Source organism: Megascapheus bottae, chromosome 31 (genome assembly GCF_031878675.1).
Source record: "Megascapheus bottae isolate mThoBot1 chromosome 31, mThoBot2.hap1, whole genome shotgun sequence".
NCBI classification, from domain to species: domain Eukaryota; kingdom Metazoa; phylum Chordata; class Mammalia; order Rodentia; family Geomyidae; genus Megascapheus; species Megascapheus bottae.
The window spans coordinates 8761594-8774983 of NC_143539.1; the positions used below are offsets into that span (position 1 = coordinate 8761594).

The window sequence follows — 13390 nt, forward strand, 5'->3', positions numbered from 1 at the left end:
CAGCTTCTGGAGGTGCAGCTGCCCAGAAAGGAGGAAGAGAGGAAGCTGGGGTTCCCCCCACCCCCTGGCAAAGTCTCTCCAGCCCCTCTGGGAGCTCGAAACCCCTACCTTTTGGATTTTTCTTATTCTATTCTCCGGGGTTCCAATTTCTACATCCAGAGTGGGAGCCTGGCCTGGCCAACAGATATGACCTTCAGGCTGGAACAGCCTGCATGGCTGGAGTCGTGTTACCTCTGGCCAGCTGTTCCTGAGAGAAAGGGGAGGGCGGGGTGGGGTGCACGGTAACAAGGAGCCCAAGAGTTCACCTCGTCACCCTTCCCCTGGACCCTCCTAGGTCTCTAGAGGTCCCTCCCTCAGGTTAGCCTCTAGCCAGACAGTGTTAGAAGTTCTCCTTTAGACAGGGGCTGGTGGTCCACGCCTGTCATCCCAGCTACTCAGGAGGCTGAGATCAGAGGATCGTGGTTCAAAGCCAATCCAGGAAGGAAACTCCATGAGACTTTTATTTCCAGTGACCCGGAAAAAAGCTGAAAGTGGGATAGTGGCTGAGGAGCTAGAGTGCTAGCCTTGTAGCAGAAAAAGCTCAGGGAGGGCCAGGAGTTTGGTAGAGTGTTTGCTTAGCATGCACGAAGACCTGGGTTTGATTCCGTGGTACCACAAACACAGAAAAAGCTGGAAGTGGTGCTGTGGTTCAAGCGGTAAAGCTCTAGCCTTGAGAAAGCCCAAGGACAGCACTGAGTTCAAGAACCAGGACTGGCAAAAAAAAAGCTCAAGGATAGTGCCCAGTCCTTGAGTTGAAGCCCCAGGACTGGTGAAAACATGTCCTGCTGCCCCCCAAGTTCAGAGATGACTCCAATCACAAAATCCCAAACTACTGTCCAGGCCTTGTTTCTATTCTAAGATAAGAAGCCTTGAACCTGGGAGGGCTTTCTGCTTTCTGGGCCTTTGTGATGCATTATTATTATTGTTGTTGTTGTTGTTATTTGTGCCCAAACTAGGCGTGAAGCCAGGGCCTGGACACTGACCCTTAGCTTTTTCATTCAGGGTTGATACCCAACTTGAGCCACAGCTTCACGTCCAGCTTTTTGCTGATTCCTAGGAGATAAGAGCCTCATGGTCTTTCCTCTCTGGCTGGCTGGTTCTCAGCTTCCTGAGTAGCTGGGTGACATGCAGTACCCAGCAAGATAGTCTTCTTGGTTTTGTTTTTAATAGCGTGACATGTCAAGTTCCAATGGGAGGAAAAAAAATTTCGGCAACGAGAACCTTATTGAAAGAGCACAACCAGTATCTCACTACATATGCATGAATATTCCATAACTGCCCCCAAATTGGAAATCCAGCATTTCCCATAAAGCAACTCTCAGCGGGCATGAGGTTTGCAAGTGTCCACAGAGGGCGCTGGCACCGCGGTTTGAAAAAGTTCCCTCCAACTCCTGGGACCCTGGTCTGTCACATGGTTTTAATCACCTGGGCTCAGCCTGTGGCTTAGCCACTGAAGACACAGCACATACACAGATGCAGAATGTTTTTGGTTTTTTTTTTTATTTGTAGAGAAACACTAAGAATTCAAGCCGGGCACCTATGATCCTAGATACTCTGGAGGCTGAAATCTGAGAATGGCGGTTCAAAACCAGCCTGGGCTGGAAAATCCTTGAGAGTTTGATCTCCAACTAATCAGCAAGAAAGTCAGAAGTGGAGCCAGAGCTGTGGTTCAAGCCTGTCATCCTAGCTACTCAGGAGGCTGAGATCTGAAGATCAAGGTTCAGAGCCAACCTGGGCACAAAAGGACCTGAGACTCTTACCTCCAATTAACCTCTAGAAAATGGGAGCTGGTGCTGGGCTCAAGGGTAGGGCAGGTAGCCTTGAGCTGAAGAGCTCAGGGACAGCGCTCAGGCCAAGTTAAAGCCCCACAACCCACAAAAACAAAAACCAAAAAAAAAAAAAAAGGAAGAAAGAAAGAAAAGAAAGTCAGAAATAGTGCTGTGGCTAGCTTGGTAGAGCACTATCCTTGAGTAAAAGAAACTTAGGGGCAGCACCCAGGCTCTAAGTTCAAGCCCCAGGACTGGGGAAAAAAGAAAAGAAAAGAAAAGAAAAAATTTAAAAAGAATTCTATCAAGATCTAGGTGCTGGTGGCTTAAAAGTACCCAGGTTTTGTTTTGTTTTTCTTTTTTTTCTGTCAGTTGGGGGGCTTGAACTCTGGGCCTGGGTGCTGTCCCTGAGTTCTTCAGCTCAAGGCTATCGCTCTACCACTTGAGCCACAGTGCCACTTCCAGTTTTCTGATGGTTTAATTGGAGATAAAGAGTTTCATGGCTAGGTGCGGTGGCTCACAACTGAAATCCTAGCTACTCAGGAGGCTGAGATCTGAGGATCAAGGTTCAAAGCCAGCCTGGGCCCAAAAGGACCTGAGACTCTTATCTCCAATTCACTCTAGAAAATGGGGAGTGAGGCTTGGCTCAAGGGTAAGGTGGTAGCCTTGAGCTGAAGCGCTCAGGGACAATGCTCAAGCCAAGTTCAAGCTCCATGACCCACAAAAAAAAAAAGAAAGAAAGAAAGAAATTTTCCTGCGCTTTCATGCCCAGCCTGGCATCCTCAGATCTCAGCCTCCTGAGTAGCTAGGATTATAGGTGTGAGCCACTGTGCCTGGCTTGTTTCCCAGGTTCTTCACAGGCAGGAGCTGCCTGTGCCTTGCTCAGGTTCTCTCTGTGTGTGTGTGTGTGTGTGTGTGTGTGTGTGTGTGTGTGTGTGTGTGTGTGTGTGCATCATGGGCTTAATTAGGGGACACCTGAAAGAAAAAAAGCACAAAAAGTCAAAGCCAGGTACCAGCGACTCATTCTGCAATCCTAGCTTCTCAGGGGGCTGAGATCTGAAAGATCATAGTTCAAAGCCAGTCAGGGTAGGAAGTTCCATGAGACTTTCATCTCCAATAAACTACTCAGAAAAGGCCAAAAGTGGTGCTGTGGCTCAAGTAGTAAAATGCTAACCTTGAGCAGAAGCAGCACAGGGACAGTGTCCAGGTCTTGAGTTCAAGCCCCAGACTGACAAAAAAAAAAAAAATGTGAAACTATGGTTTAAGAGAAAGACCTCTGAACACAACACGAGGCTGGCTTCCAAGAAGAAATCAAGAATGGATACCATGGCTGTGTCCTCAGACTGTGCCAGCACAACACAGCAGCAGACTGGACTTGCTGGACAAACCAGCAGAAAGGTGGGATGTCTAAGCTGGCTGGCCTGTGTTTCTGGGGCCAGGGAGACAGTTGTACAGAGCTTCCTGTCTGGATAGGAAGCCATCGGCTTAGTGGGGAGGAGGGGGAGGGACTGCTTTCAAGACATTTCCTGCTTCAAGGTCTTGGCAGCAGAGCCCCAAACAGGTAGAAACAAAAAACCAAAAACCCACAATCTGACATAGTTCTCTGACTCCAGAAATTCGCTGTAAACCTGGAAGGTTTTCTGCCTGAATAAAAGATCTTCCTTCCCTCCACACCCCTTACCTCCCCTGCCACGAAAAAAAAATTTTTACACAGCAAACAAAAAGAAACACAAGCAGCAGACAGCAGACAGATTTAGGGGCAACAACCAGTCCCGGGGCTTGAACTCAGGGCCTGAGCACTGTCCTTGGACTTTCTCAAAGGCTAGAGCTCTACCACTTGAGCCACGGCATTACTTCCAGCTTTTTCTATATATGTGGTACTGAGGAATCGAACCTGGGTCTTCGTGCATGCTAGGCAAGCACTCTACCACTAGGCCAAACTCCCAGTCGTGATATTTTTGATGTATGAAAAAATAAAGAATCTGGGTACTGGTGGCTCATGTGTGTAATTCTAGAGACATTGGAAGATTCTGTACTTACTGAGATCCAGAGGATCGGGATTTATAGCCAGACCAGATAAAGAACGTATGTGAGAATTCACCTCCAAAACACCCAGCAAAAAGCTGGGCTGGATGCCTCACTCACATGGTAGAGCACACAAGATGACTGAGAGAGACTCTGAGTTTAAACTCAGATATTCACACACACACACACACACACACACACACACACACACACACACACACCCTGAAAAACATTGCTATTGCTCTACCTATATCTCCACCATAGAGAAAATTTTAAAGCTGGGTGGCAGTGGCTCATGCTTATAATCTTAGCTACTCAGGAAGCTAAAATTTGAGGATTGTGGTTCAAAGACATCTAGGGAAAGAAAGCCCTTGAGATTCTTACTTTCAATCAACCAGAAAACAAAGCCTGGAGTGGAGTTGTAGCTCAAGTGGTAGAGCACTTGAGTGAAAAAGCTGAGTAAGAGTGTGAGGCCCAAGCCAGGCACGGTGGCTCATGCTTGTAATCCTAGCTACTCAGGAAGCTGAGATCTGAGGATCCCAGTTCAAAGCTAGTTTGGGCACTAAAGACCAACACTCTTCATCTCCAATTAACCACTGAAAAACTGGAAGTGGCGATGTGGCTTAAGGGGTAGGGTGCTAGCCTTGAATAAAAGAGCTCAGGGACAACGCCCGGGCCCTGAGTTCAAGTCCCACAATTAGCAACAACAACAAAGAAATCCTTGCTCTGTTCCAAGAGAAGCTTAATTGTTCTGGAAAGCAAGCAAGGTTGGAGAGAGAAGACTGCAGTTCTTCCTTTTCTTTTGTACCAAAAGTTGCAGTTCAGGAAGTGGAAGGCTTAGAGACAATAATATAAGCTTCATGTGACAATTTCTTTTCTTTTCCTGTGTGTGTGTGGGTGTATGTGTGTGTGTGTGACGTGTGACTCAGGGCCTGGCCACTGTTCTTGCACTTTTTCACTCAAGACTGGTACTCTACCACTTGAGCCACAGCTCCACTTTGGACTTTTTTGCTGGTTAACTGGAGATAAGAGTCTCACAGATTTCTTCCTTTCCTAGGCTGGCTTTGAACCATGCTCCTCATCCTCAGATGTTAGCCTCCTAAGTAGCTGGGGATTATAGGTGGCCAGCTGGCTGGTATTTGGCTTTGAACAGTTTTTTTTAATTATTATTATTTTTGGGGGGGGCTTGAACATAGGGCCTGGACACTGTCTCTGAGCTCTTCTGCTCAAGGCTAGTGCTCTATCACTTTTAGCCACAGCTCCACTTCCCATTTTCTGGTGATTTATTGAGGAGAAGAATCTCAAGGTCTTTCCTGCCTGAGTTGTCTTTGAACCATAATCCTCAGATCGCAGTCTCTTGAGTAGCTGGGATGACAGGCAAGAGTGCCAGAGGTCACCCCCAGGTTCTTATAGTAGGCACTGGAGTTATGTTGGCAGGCAGTGCTATCCCAGGTCAGTAAAGTCAGAAAGTCTGGAGAGCGATCCTCTCTTTGTGTGATTCTAACCCACAGCCAAGGCTACAGGCAGAACCACAGAAGTTGAATGCCCTTGACATGTGATCCAGAAATGCCGAGAGTCTTAGCAAAACACTGATATCGATTCTGCGGTCCAGTGTGAGGCTCTGCATTTCTAACAAGCTCTAGGTTCTGTGGACACTGCAGGTACCAGAATCACAACTTAGCAGAAAAGTAGCTGAAACAGAGGCCTAGGGAGAGGGGAGGGGAGGGATTGGGGGGAGGGGAGGGGCTGGCGCCAGGGTTTTGTGGTTCTTGCGCCCTCCTGTGGTCAGAACTTTCCCAGCAGTACCTGGTTAAAATCCTGTGTGTGTGTGTGTGTGTGTGTGTGTGTGTGTGTGTGTGTGTTGTGGGGTGGGGGATATCCTTTATTCTAGGTATCAGTGGCTCACACCTGTAATCTTAACTACTCAGGAGCCTGAGATCTGAGGATAGCAGTTCAGAGCCAGTCTGGGCACTAAAGTCTGTGAGACACTTATCTGCAAATAACCACCAGAAAACGGAAGTGGTACTGCGGCTCAAGGGGTAGGGCAGTAGCCTTGAGCTGAAGAGCTCAGGGTCACTGCCCAGGCCCAGAGTTTAAGTCCCATGACAGAAAGAAAGAAAGAAAGAAAGAGAGAGAGAAAGAAAGAAAGAGAGAAAGGAAGAAAGAGAGAAAGGAAGAAAGAAAGGAAGAAAGAAAGAAAGAAAGAAAGAAAGAGAGAAAGAGAAATGGAGTTATGGCTCAAAGTAAGCTGGGAGCCTATAATTTTAGCTACTCTGGAGGCTAAGATCTGAGGATTATGGTTCAAAGCCAGTCCATGCTTTGAACCTTTTGACTGTTATTTCCAATTAACCACTACAAAAACCACAAGCGTCACTGAGGCTCAAAGTAGTAGAGCACCAGCCCTGAGCAAAAGAGCTCAGAGACAGTGCCCAGGCCTTGAGTTCAAACCCCAGGATCAACCTAAAAAAAAAATGCTCAGGAACAGCACCCAGTTTCCAAGTTCAAACCCCAGAAGAGGCACAAGAAACAAACAAAAACCAAACAAACAAGCAAGAAAACAGAAACAAAAATACGCTCTTGTCAGCTGACACCTTAACTTTGGGTTTTTTTTATTAAAGAATTTATTAACATTGATTTTTACATCATATTTCAAATGACGAGTTTAACAAACAAGTGTTCAAGGAGGGAATCTCTATGTACAATCACTGGGACTTAGTTTTTAGAACTTAATCCAAATTAGGCTAAGGGTTTGTATGTCATAACAACGTATTAATTTATGAAATAAAACATGTCTATGGGGGGGGAGGGTAATGGGTACCAAGACATGTGAAAGGGTATCAATGTATGTGAATTAATGCACCTTCTATCTGGCAAATATCATGTAACCCTTTTATTAGTTACAATAAAAAATATTAAAAAAAACCATGTCTATAGAGTCATAGGTTTTTATGTCTATATAGTTACGTTTATATTTCCATTACCATGTCCATAGCTTTGGGTATGCAGTTATTGAGTCCTCGCTCTTGTAGTCTTTGGATTTAATAGCCACATGTTAAGGATACCATGCGCCTTTTGTTCCTTAGGTCTTGACTTGTCTCACTCAGCATGATTCGCTCTAGATTCATCCACTTCCCTGGGTTTTTAAATAACTTAATCAAAGCTGGGTGCTGGTGGTTCACATCTATAATCCTAGCTACTGAGGAGGCTGAGATCTGAAGATAATGTTTCAAAGCCAGTCCAGGCAGGAAAGTCCTCAGAAGACCCTTATCTCCAATAAAGGACTCAAAGCCCCAGAACACACTCTCTCTCTCTTTCTCTCTCTCCCTCTCTCTCTCTCTCTCTCTCTCACACACACACACACACAAAACTCAAGCAGAGGCCATTTAAGTTTCACTGCCTCCTGACTCTTAAGATAATAAATGGTTGGGTTTTTTTCATTTTTCCCTTTCTTTATTTGGTTTGTTCGTTCCTTTTTTTTTTTTTTTGCCATCCTGGGCTTGGGCTCAGGGCCTGAGCACTGTCCTTGGACTTTTCTCAAGGCTAGAGCTCTACCACTTGAGCCTCAGCACCACTTCTGGCTTTTTTCTATGTATGTGGTACCACGGAATCGAACCTGGGTCTTCGTGCATGCTAGGCAAGCACTCTACCACTAGGCCAAACTCCGGGCCCCCTTCCTTTCTTTTTGTTATTGGTCATATGGCTTGAACTCCAGGCCTGGGCACTATCCCTGAGCTCTTTTGCTTAAAACTAGTGCTCTATCACTTTGAGCTATAGCTCTACTCCTCACAGACATTCCTGCCCAGGTTTGCTTCCAATTGTGATCCTCAGATCTCAGCTTCCTGAGTAGCTAAGATGACCGGCATAAGCCACTAGTTCCCAGCATTAATAGTGAAGGATTGACTCCCACCATGTTTTCCCAGGTGCATGCAGATATCAGGCAAGTCACCAAAGATAAGTGCAGACTACCTGACTCTAGCAGAGCAATTTACCTAAGCCTGGCTGTAAACATCCCATCCTGGGCTCAACCAGAAAGCCCCGGCCTCCCTTGACCAAGGGCTTTTGAGTTAACTTCCTCTTCCTTGCTCGGACCTCATAAAATCCAGCTGCTGTCTGTGCCCCTCGCTGTTCCTCAATGAACAGTCTTTACCTGTCAATGATCCAGTCATGCCTATTCCTTTTCTGTTATCCTCCATTTTCCTAACAAGTAGGGCACAATTAATGCGTCAAGAATAATTATTGTTATTATCATTAAAGTGATGGGTTTCCTGATTTCCTCAGTTTACCTACTGTCCCTTTTGTATCCTGCTCTCCTGCTTATCCCACTTGCCCTCTTGAACAGAATTCCCAGGCCATTCTCAAAACAATGATTGGGTTTGGGAAGCTCTGATGAGGACATTTAAAGCTTGACACCCCTCCAATCTCCCTTCATTCACATATTAACCTCAATTTCCAGTGTGAATCTAAGTGGCAGGTAAAGGGCCCGCCAAAGCCCAACAGGGCCGGAAAGTTAAGAGGCCTCCCGAGTCTGGGTACTGTCCCTTTAAGAGAAATATCAGAGGCGCGGCCTGAGACGCGAAGGGGGCGGAGCCTTATCTCCGAGGGCGGGGCCTTGGGCCACGTTAGGAACTAGCCCTGTGGAATGACTGCGGCTGCGCACAGCGAGGCGGCTGACTGCGAGGGGGCGGGACTGTGGCTGCCGCCGTCCAATCGCGGGCCGCGCCGCGGGGGCGCTGAGGCTCGAACCCTCCGCCGCGCCTTTACATCGGGCATCCGGGCGTTGCTGGGGAGGCCGGCGCCGTGTAGGCCCTCACTGGCACACGATTTGCGCGGCTGGGACCGAGGCCGGCGGTGAAGGCTTGGCGGAGGGGGTCCCACCTCTCCTGGGGGGGCGGCGCTCCGCGTGGTCGAGGCCGTCCGGATCTGCCCGGCCTTGGCCCGATGGATCTTCCCGGCCTTGGCCCGGTGGCGGTGGCGCCCTGGCCTCGCGCCCCGGAGAACGGGCAGAGTCAGGTACGGCAGGGGCACCCCTGGGGCCCGCCTGCGGCCCAGCCTGTAGCCGGCGTCCCGGGGAGTGGAAGGAGCGATGTCCATCTTGTAAACTCCAGAGGATGCGAGGGAGGGAAAGGGTGTTCCGTGCCCAGAAATTCAGGGGTGGGGGCACCCCAAGTCAGCTGGCGTCAGGAAGGACCCGTGGACGGCAGGCCGAGGAGCTGGGCTCGCCTTTGTGCCTGTTGTTGTGGCTGCTCGTCTGTTTGTGCTCTTGTAAGGGGCTTGAACCCAGGCCCTGGGCGCTGTCCCTGAGCCTGGCTAGTGCTCTGCCCCTTGGGTCACAGCTGCACTTCCGGCTTTTCGGTGGTTCATTGGATATGAGAGCCTGACGGCCTGGCTTGGCCTGGCCTGGCCTGGCTTCCAGCCTTGATTCTCAGTGCCCAGCTTGGGCTGCTGTTTGTGAGGGTGCTGGGAGCCATGGAAGGTCGTGTGTGTGTGTCCTGAGGCTTGAATTCAGGACCTGAGCGCTGTCCCTGAGCTTTTCCTCCTGGCTAGTAGTGCTCTGCCAGTAGAGCCACAGCACCACTTCTGGCATTTTCTCAGTGGTTTATTAGAGATCAACGTCCCAGGAATTTCCCTGTCTGGGCTGGCTTTGAACCATGATCTTCAGATCTCAGCCTCCTGAATAGCTAGGATGACAGGCCTGAGCCACCAGTGCCTATTTCTTGTTGCTGCTGGCCAATATGGATGTCCCATGGGACATGAGGGAAAGGTGTGTGTGTGTGGGGGGGTGCGCCTGGCCTGTCCTGGGGACTGGGATGAGACTGAGGGAAGGAGTCCCTTGGAAGGAGGCTAATCACGGAATTTACCGTCCTCACCCAGCTGGGCCTCGTGAGCTTTGAGGATGTGGTTCTGCACTTTTCACCGGAGGAGTGGGAGCTGCTTGATGAAGCCCAGAAACTCCTGTACTGTGACGTGATGTTGGAGAATTTTGCACTCCTAGCTTCACTCGGTAAGCTTGTCACACCCACTCTGCTATGGCCTGAGCTCATGGCCGCCTGTCCCTCTCTAGGCCCAAGAGACATCTCTGGTCCTTGCATAGCTAGTCTCCCATGATAGTATTTCTGCCTGGCTTTTTTCCCTAGTTTGGGTCCAAATCTCTGGGTGGTGCTGTGAGCCATATTTTCTGTCCTTGTCCAGCCCCCTGCCTGCAGCACAAAGTACTTTGGGGGACAGTCCTGATCCCCAATTCTCCCCCTCCCTCATTCCATTCCTTTTTGCTTGCTGACACAGCCTGTGTCGGACAGTGCTATACATTCTAGAACCTGCTGTGGTTTCTCCTTGCTGTGACCACTGGGATGAGACAGCCATGCCCCCTGCCCCTGGATCTTCCTTTTTTTCTTTCTTTCTTTTTTTGGTGCCCACCTTGGACCTTAAACTCTGAGTTGGGCGCTGTCCCTGAGCTCCTTTTTGCTCAAGGATCATGCTCTTCCACTTTGAGCCACAGCACCACTTCCGGTGTTTCTGGTGGTTCATTGGAGATAGAGTTTCAAGGACTTTCCTATCTGGTCTGGCTGTGAGCCATGATCCTCCAGATCTCAGCCTCCCTGAGTAGCTAGGAATACAGGTGTGAGCCACCAGCACCCAGCGTACATCTGGCTTTTGTTGTACTGACTTTCCCTCTGACATGTGCTGTGGGTTATTTCCCTAAGCCTGGTGACGTGGACACTGATGGGCTCCCTCTTTCTTTTAGGACTTACAGCTTTCCGATCTCATGTAGTTGCTCACCTGGAGATGGAGAATAAGCCGTGGCTCCCTGACAGAGGGGCTATGACTTCAGCCATGGCTAGAGGGGTTTGTGGTGCTGGTAAGTGGGGGTTAGAGTGGGAATGATGTCACCTAGTAGGGTTGGAGTTGGTGACATGATAGAAGTGTGGATGGGGAGAAAATGTCTCTAAGTTGGGTCTAGAGGGAAGTGACATCGTGAAGGGGGGTCTGGGAGGGGATGCAGTCACTGATTGGAGGCTGATGAGTGACGTCACTCCTATATTCAAATCCTGTCAGCATCTTCTCTCATTCGTAATGGTTTGGGGCCAAAGCCAAGGGCTGTCCCTCATTTTTTCCTTTCCTTCCCCTTCCTGTGTGGTTGGTTTTGTTTGTTCCTTTTTGAGACAGACCCTTACAATGTATCCCAATCTGCCCTCAAACCTGTGATTCTTCTCTACCCAGTGCTGAGATTATAGGCATGTTGCCACCGTGCCAAGTTAGCAATTAGAATCTCGGAGATTTGGGCCCCGAGTTTGGCCTAGTGATAGACTACTTGCCTAGCCTGCATGAAGACCTGGGTTCGATTCCTCGCTACCACATACATAGAAAAAGCCGGAAGTGGTGCTGAGGCTCAAGTGGTAGAGCTCTAGCCTTGAGAAAGTCCAAGGACAGTGCTGAGTTCAAGCCCCAGGACTTTGAATCTCACAGATTTTCATGTCCAAGTTGGCTTTGAACTTCAGTCCTTAGATTACTCAGCTTCTTGAGTAGCCAGGATTACAGCTTTTCCTTGGTGTCGAGCAGGCCTGAGCCTCTCCTAGGTCGTGAGCTCACGTGGGCTTATGGAATGGGTTTCTATCCTTCGATTACCATTTGTGTGAACTTCACCGTCCATCATCTGCTTGCAGATTTTTGCCACGGCGCAGAGGACAGGCAGCCTTTGTGTGGATCCAGCGTTTCTGGAGAAGGATTCTCCCAGCACAGGAGCCCCAAGATGGCTCTGTGTATCCGAAAGGCCTACTTGTGTGGCCTGACCCTAAAAGACACTTTGCCCCCAGGCCATTACCAGGCCACACTCCCCAATCAGAAGCCCTTGAAGGTTGGGGTGAATCACAGAGGATTAGAGCTCCTTGTCTGCCCTTCTCTAGGGCAGGGGGCCCAGCCACACACGGCCACGTTTGTGAGAAGCGAGGAAAGCAGAGCCTTCCTCATGAAGCCCAGCACAGGTTCCTCTTCAGAGAAGCCTTTCGCCTGCAGGGAGATCGGAGGAGACTTCATGGAGGATTTCATGGCTACCCCAGGGTTTCTGGCACCTCAGATCACTCCCTGGGCCAAAGAGGGCCTGGCACATGTTCCCACCATGCAGACACATGACAAGATCAGTGAATTTGGGGACATGGTCAGTGACAAATCTACCCTTATTCAGGACATGAGCATCCACAGCAGCGAAAGGCCTTGGGAGTGGATCCAGTCTGGCCTGTTCTTACCTCCTGCCACCAGCAGCCTCCCACCCCCACACGCTGACAGTAGAGCACCCCCTTACCGGGGCCGCCAGTATGGAAGACCCTTCACCCAGCACTCTAGCCTCATTCAGCTGGACATGGTTTCCAGCGGTGGACATGCTCGTGAATGGGGCGCCTATGGGAACTCTTTGAGCTGGAACCCCAGCCTCCCGAAGCCTCAGAGAATCCACAGCAGGGAAAAATCTGAGTGCCACGATCCCGGACAGTTCTTCAGCCATCTTGATCTCATTCAACACCAGCCGCTTCGCAGTGGTGAGCCGCCGCCACCACCACCGCCGCCACCGCCACCGCCACCGCCACCGCCTTTTGGCTGCGGGGAATGTGGGATGTTATTCAGCCAGAGAGGGGACCTCAGGAAACATCAGAAAATTCACACGGGGAGCCGGACTTTCGGGTGCACCGAGTGTGGGAAGGTGTTCACGCGGAGCTCGGATCTCATGAAGCACCACCGGGTTCACACCGGGGAGCGGCCGTATGAGTGCAGTGAGTGTGGGAAGTTCTTCAGCCAAACTTCCAGCCTCAACAGCCATCGGCGACTTCACACGGGGGAAAAACCCTTTCAGTGCAACGAGTGTGGGAAGTTCTTCAACCAGAGCTCCAGTCTCCACAACCACCGGAGGCTGCACAGCGAGGAGCGGCCTTACTGCTGCGGCGAGTGCGGGAAGACCTTCCGACAGATGTCCAACCTGCGGCAGCACCAGAAAATCCACAAGCCCGACAAGCCTTACCGTTGCAAGGAGTGCGGCAAAGCCTTCAGCCAGCTGCCTACTATGATTCGCCATCAGAAAATTCACACCAGAGCAAGATTGGCAGCAAATGCACAGCCTTCTTGTTCAACCCAAAGCGCCCCTCCACCCCAGGGAAGCGCTGAGAATGAGCTTGGTAAGGAAGTGGCAAGCCAGATGGTGACCCCTGCTCCTCCAAGCATTCCCAGCGGAGCCATGCCCAAGGACTGTTAGAAACGTAGGGAGCTTTGAGAACCTAAGTTGCATTGTGTGCGTGCGTGCGTGCGTGGTGCGTGCGTGGGTGCGTGTGTGTGTGTGTGTGTGTGTGTGTGTGTGTGTGTGCTGGGCGCTGTCCCTGAGCTTTCTTTTTTTTTTTTTTTCTATTTTTGGGGGTTCAAGGCTAGCATTCTGTGCCACTTGAGCCACAGCTCCACTTCTGGCCTTTTCGTGGTTCCTTAGAGATACAAATCTCATGGATTTGTATCCATGATGATGCTTAGCTTCTCCTGAGTAGCTAGAATGATGTGTGTGCCATCAATCGCCTGGCTATAAGTTGCCT

The 13390-nt window shown here is 49.9% G+C and overlaps 1 protein-coding gene across 1 annotated transcript; it reads left to right on the forward strand.

Moving 5' to 3' along the window:
- The first annotated feature begins 8756 nt into the window (after window positions 1-8756).
- Znf792 (zinc finger protein 792) lies at window positions 8757-13067 on the forward strand. Its single transcript, XM_090322606.1, has 4 exons — window positions 8757-8840; window positions 9702-9831; window positions 10573-10686; window positions 11492-13067. The coding sequence occupies exons 1-4, from the start codon at window positions 8769-8771 to the stop codon at window positions 13063-13065; spliced, it is 1890 nt and encodes a 629-aa protein (XP_090178732.1). The 5' UTR covers window positions 8757-8768; the 3' UTR covers window positions 13066-13067.
- The last annotated feature ends 323 nt before the right edge of the window (window positions 13068-13390 follow it).

What these genes read in the sequence shown, in the direction of transcription:
- Znf792 (XM_090322606.1), top strand. Translation starts at nt 8,769, where the DNA reads ATGGATCTTCCCGGCCTTGGCCCGGTGGCGGTGGCGCCCTGGCCTCGC. An exon ending in CGGAGAACGGGCAGAGTCAG is followed by an intron (nt 8,841 to 9,701) that starts GTACGGCAGGGG and finishes GTCCTCACCCAG; the next exon opens with CTGGGCCTCGTGAGCTTTGA. An exon ending in TAGAGGGGTTTGTGGTGCTG is followed by an intron (nt 10,687 to 11,491) that starts GTAAGTGGGGGT and finishes ATCTGCTTGCAG; the next exon opens with ATTTTTGCCACGGCGCAGAG.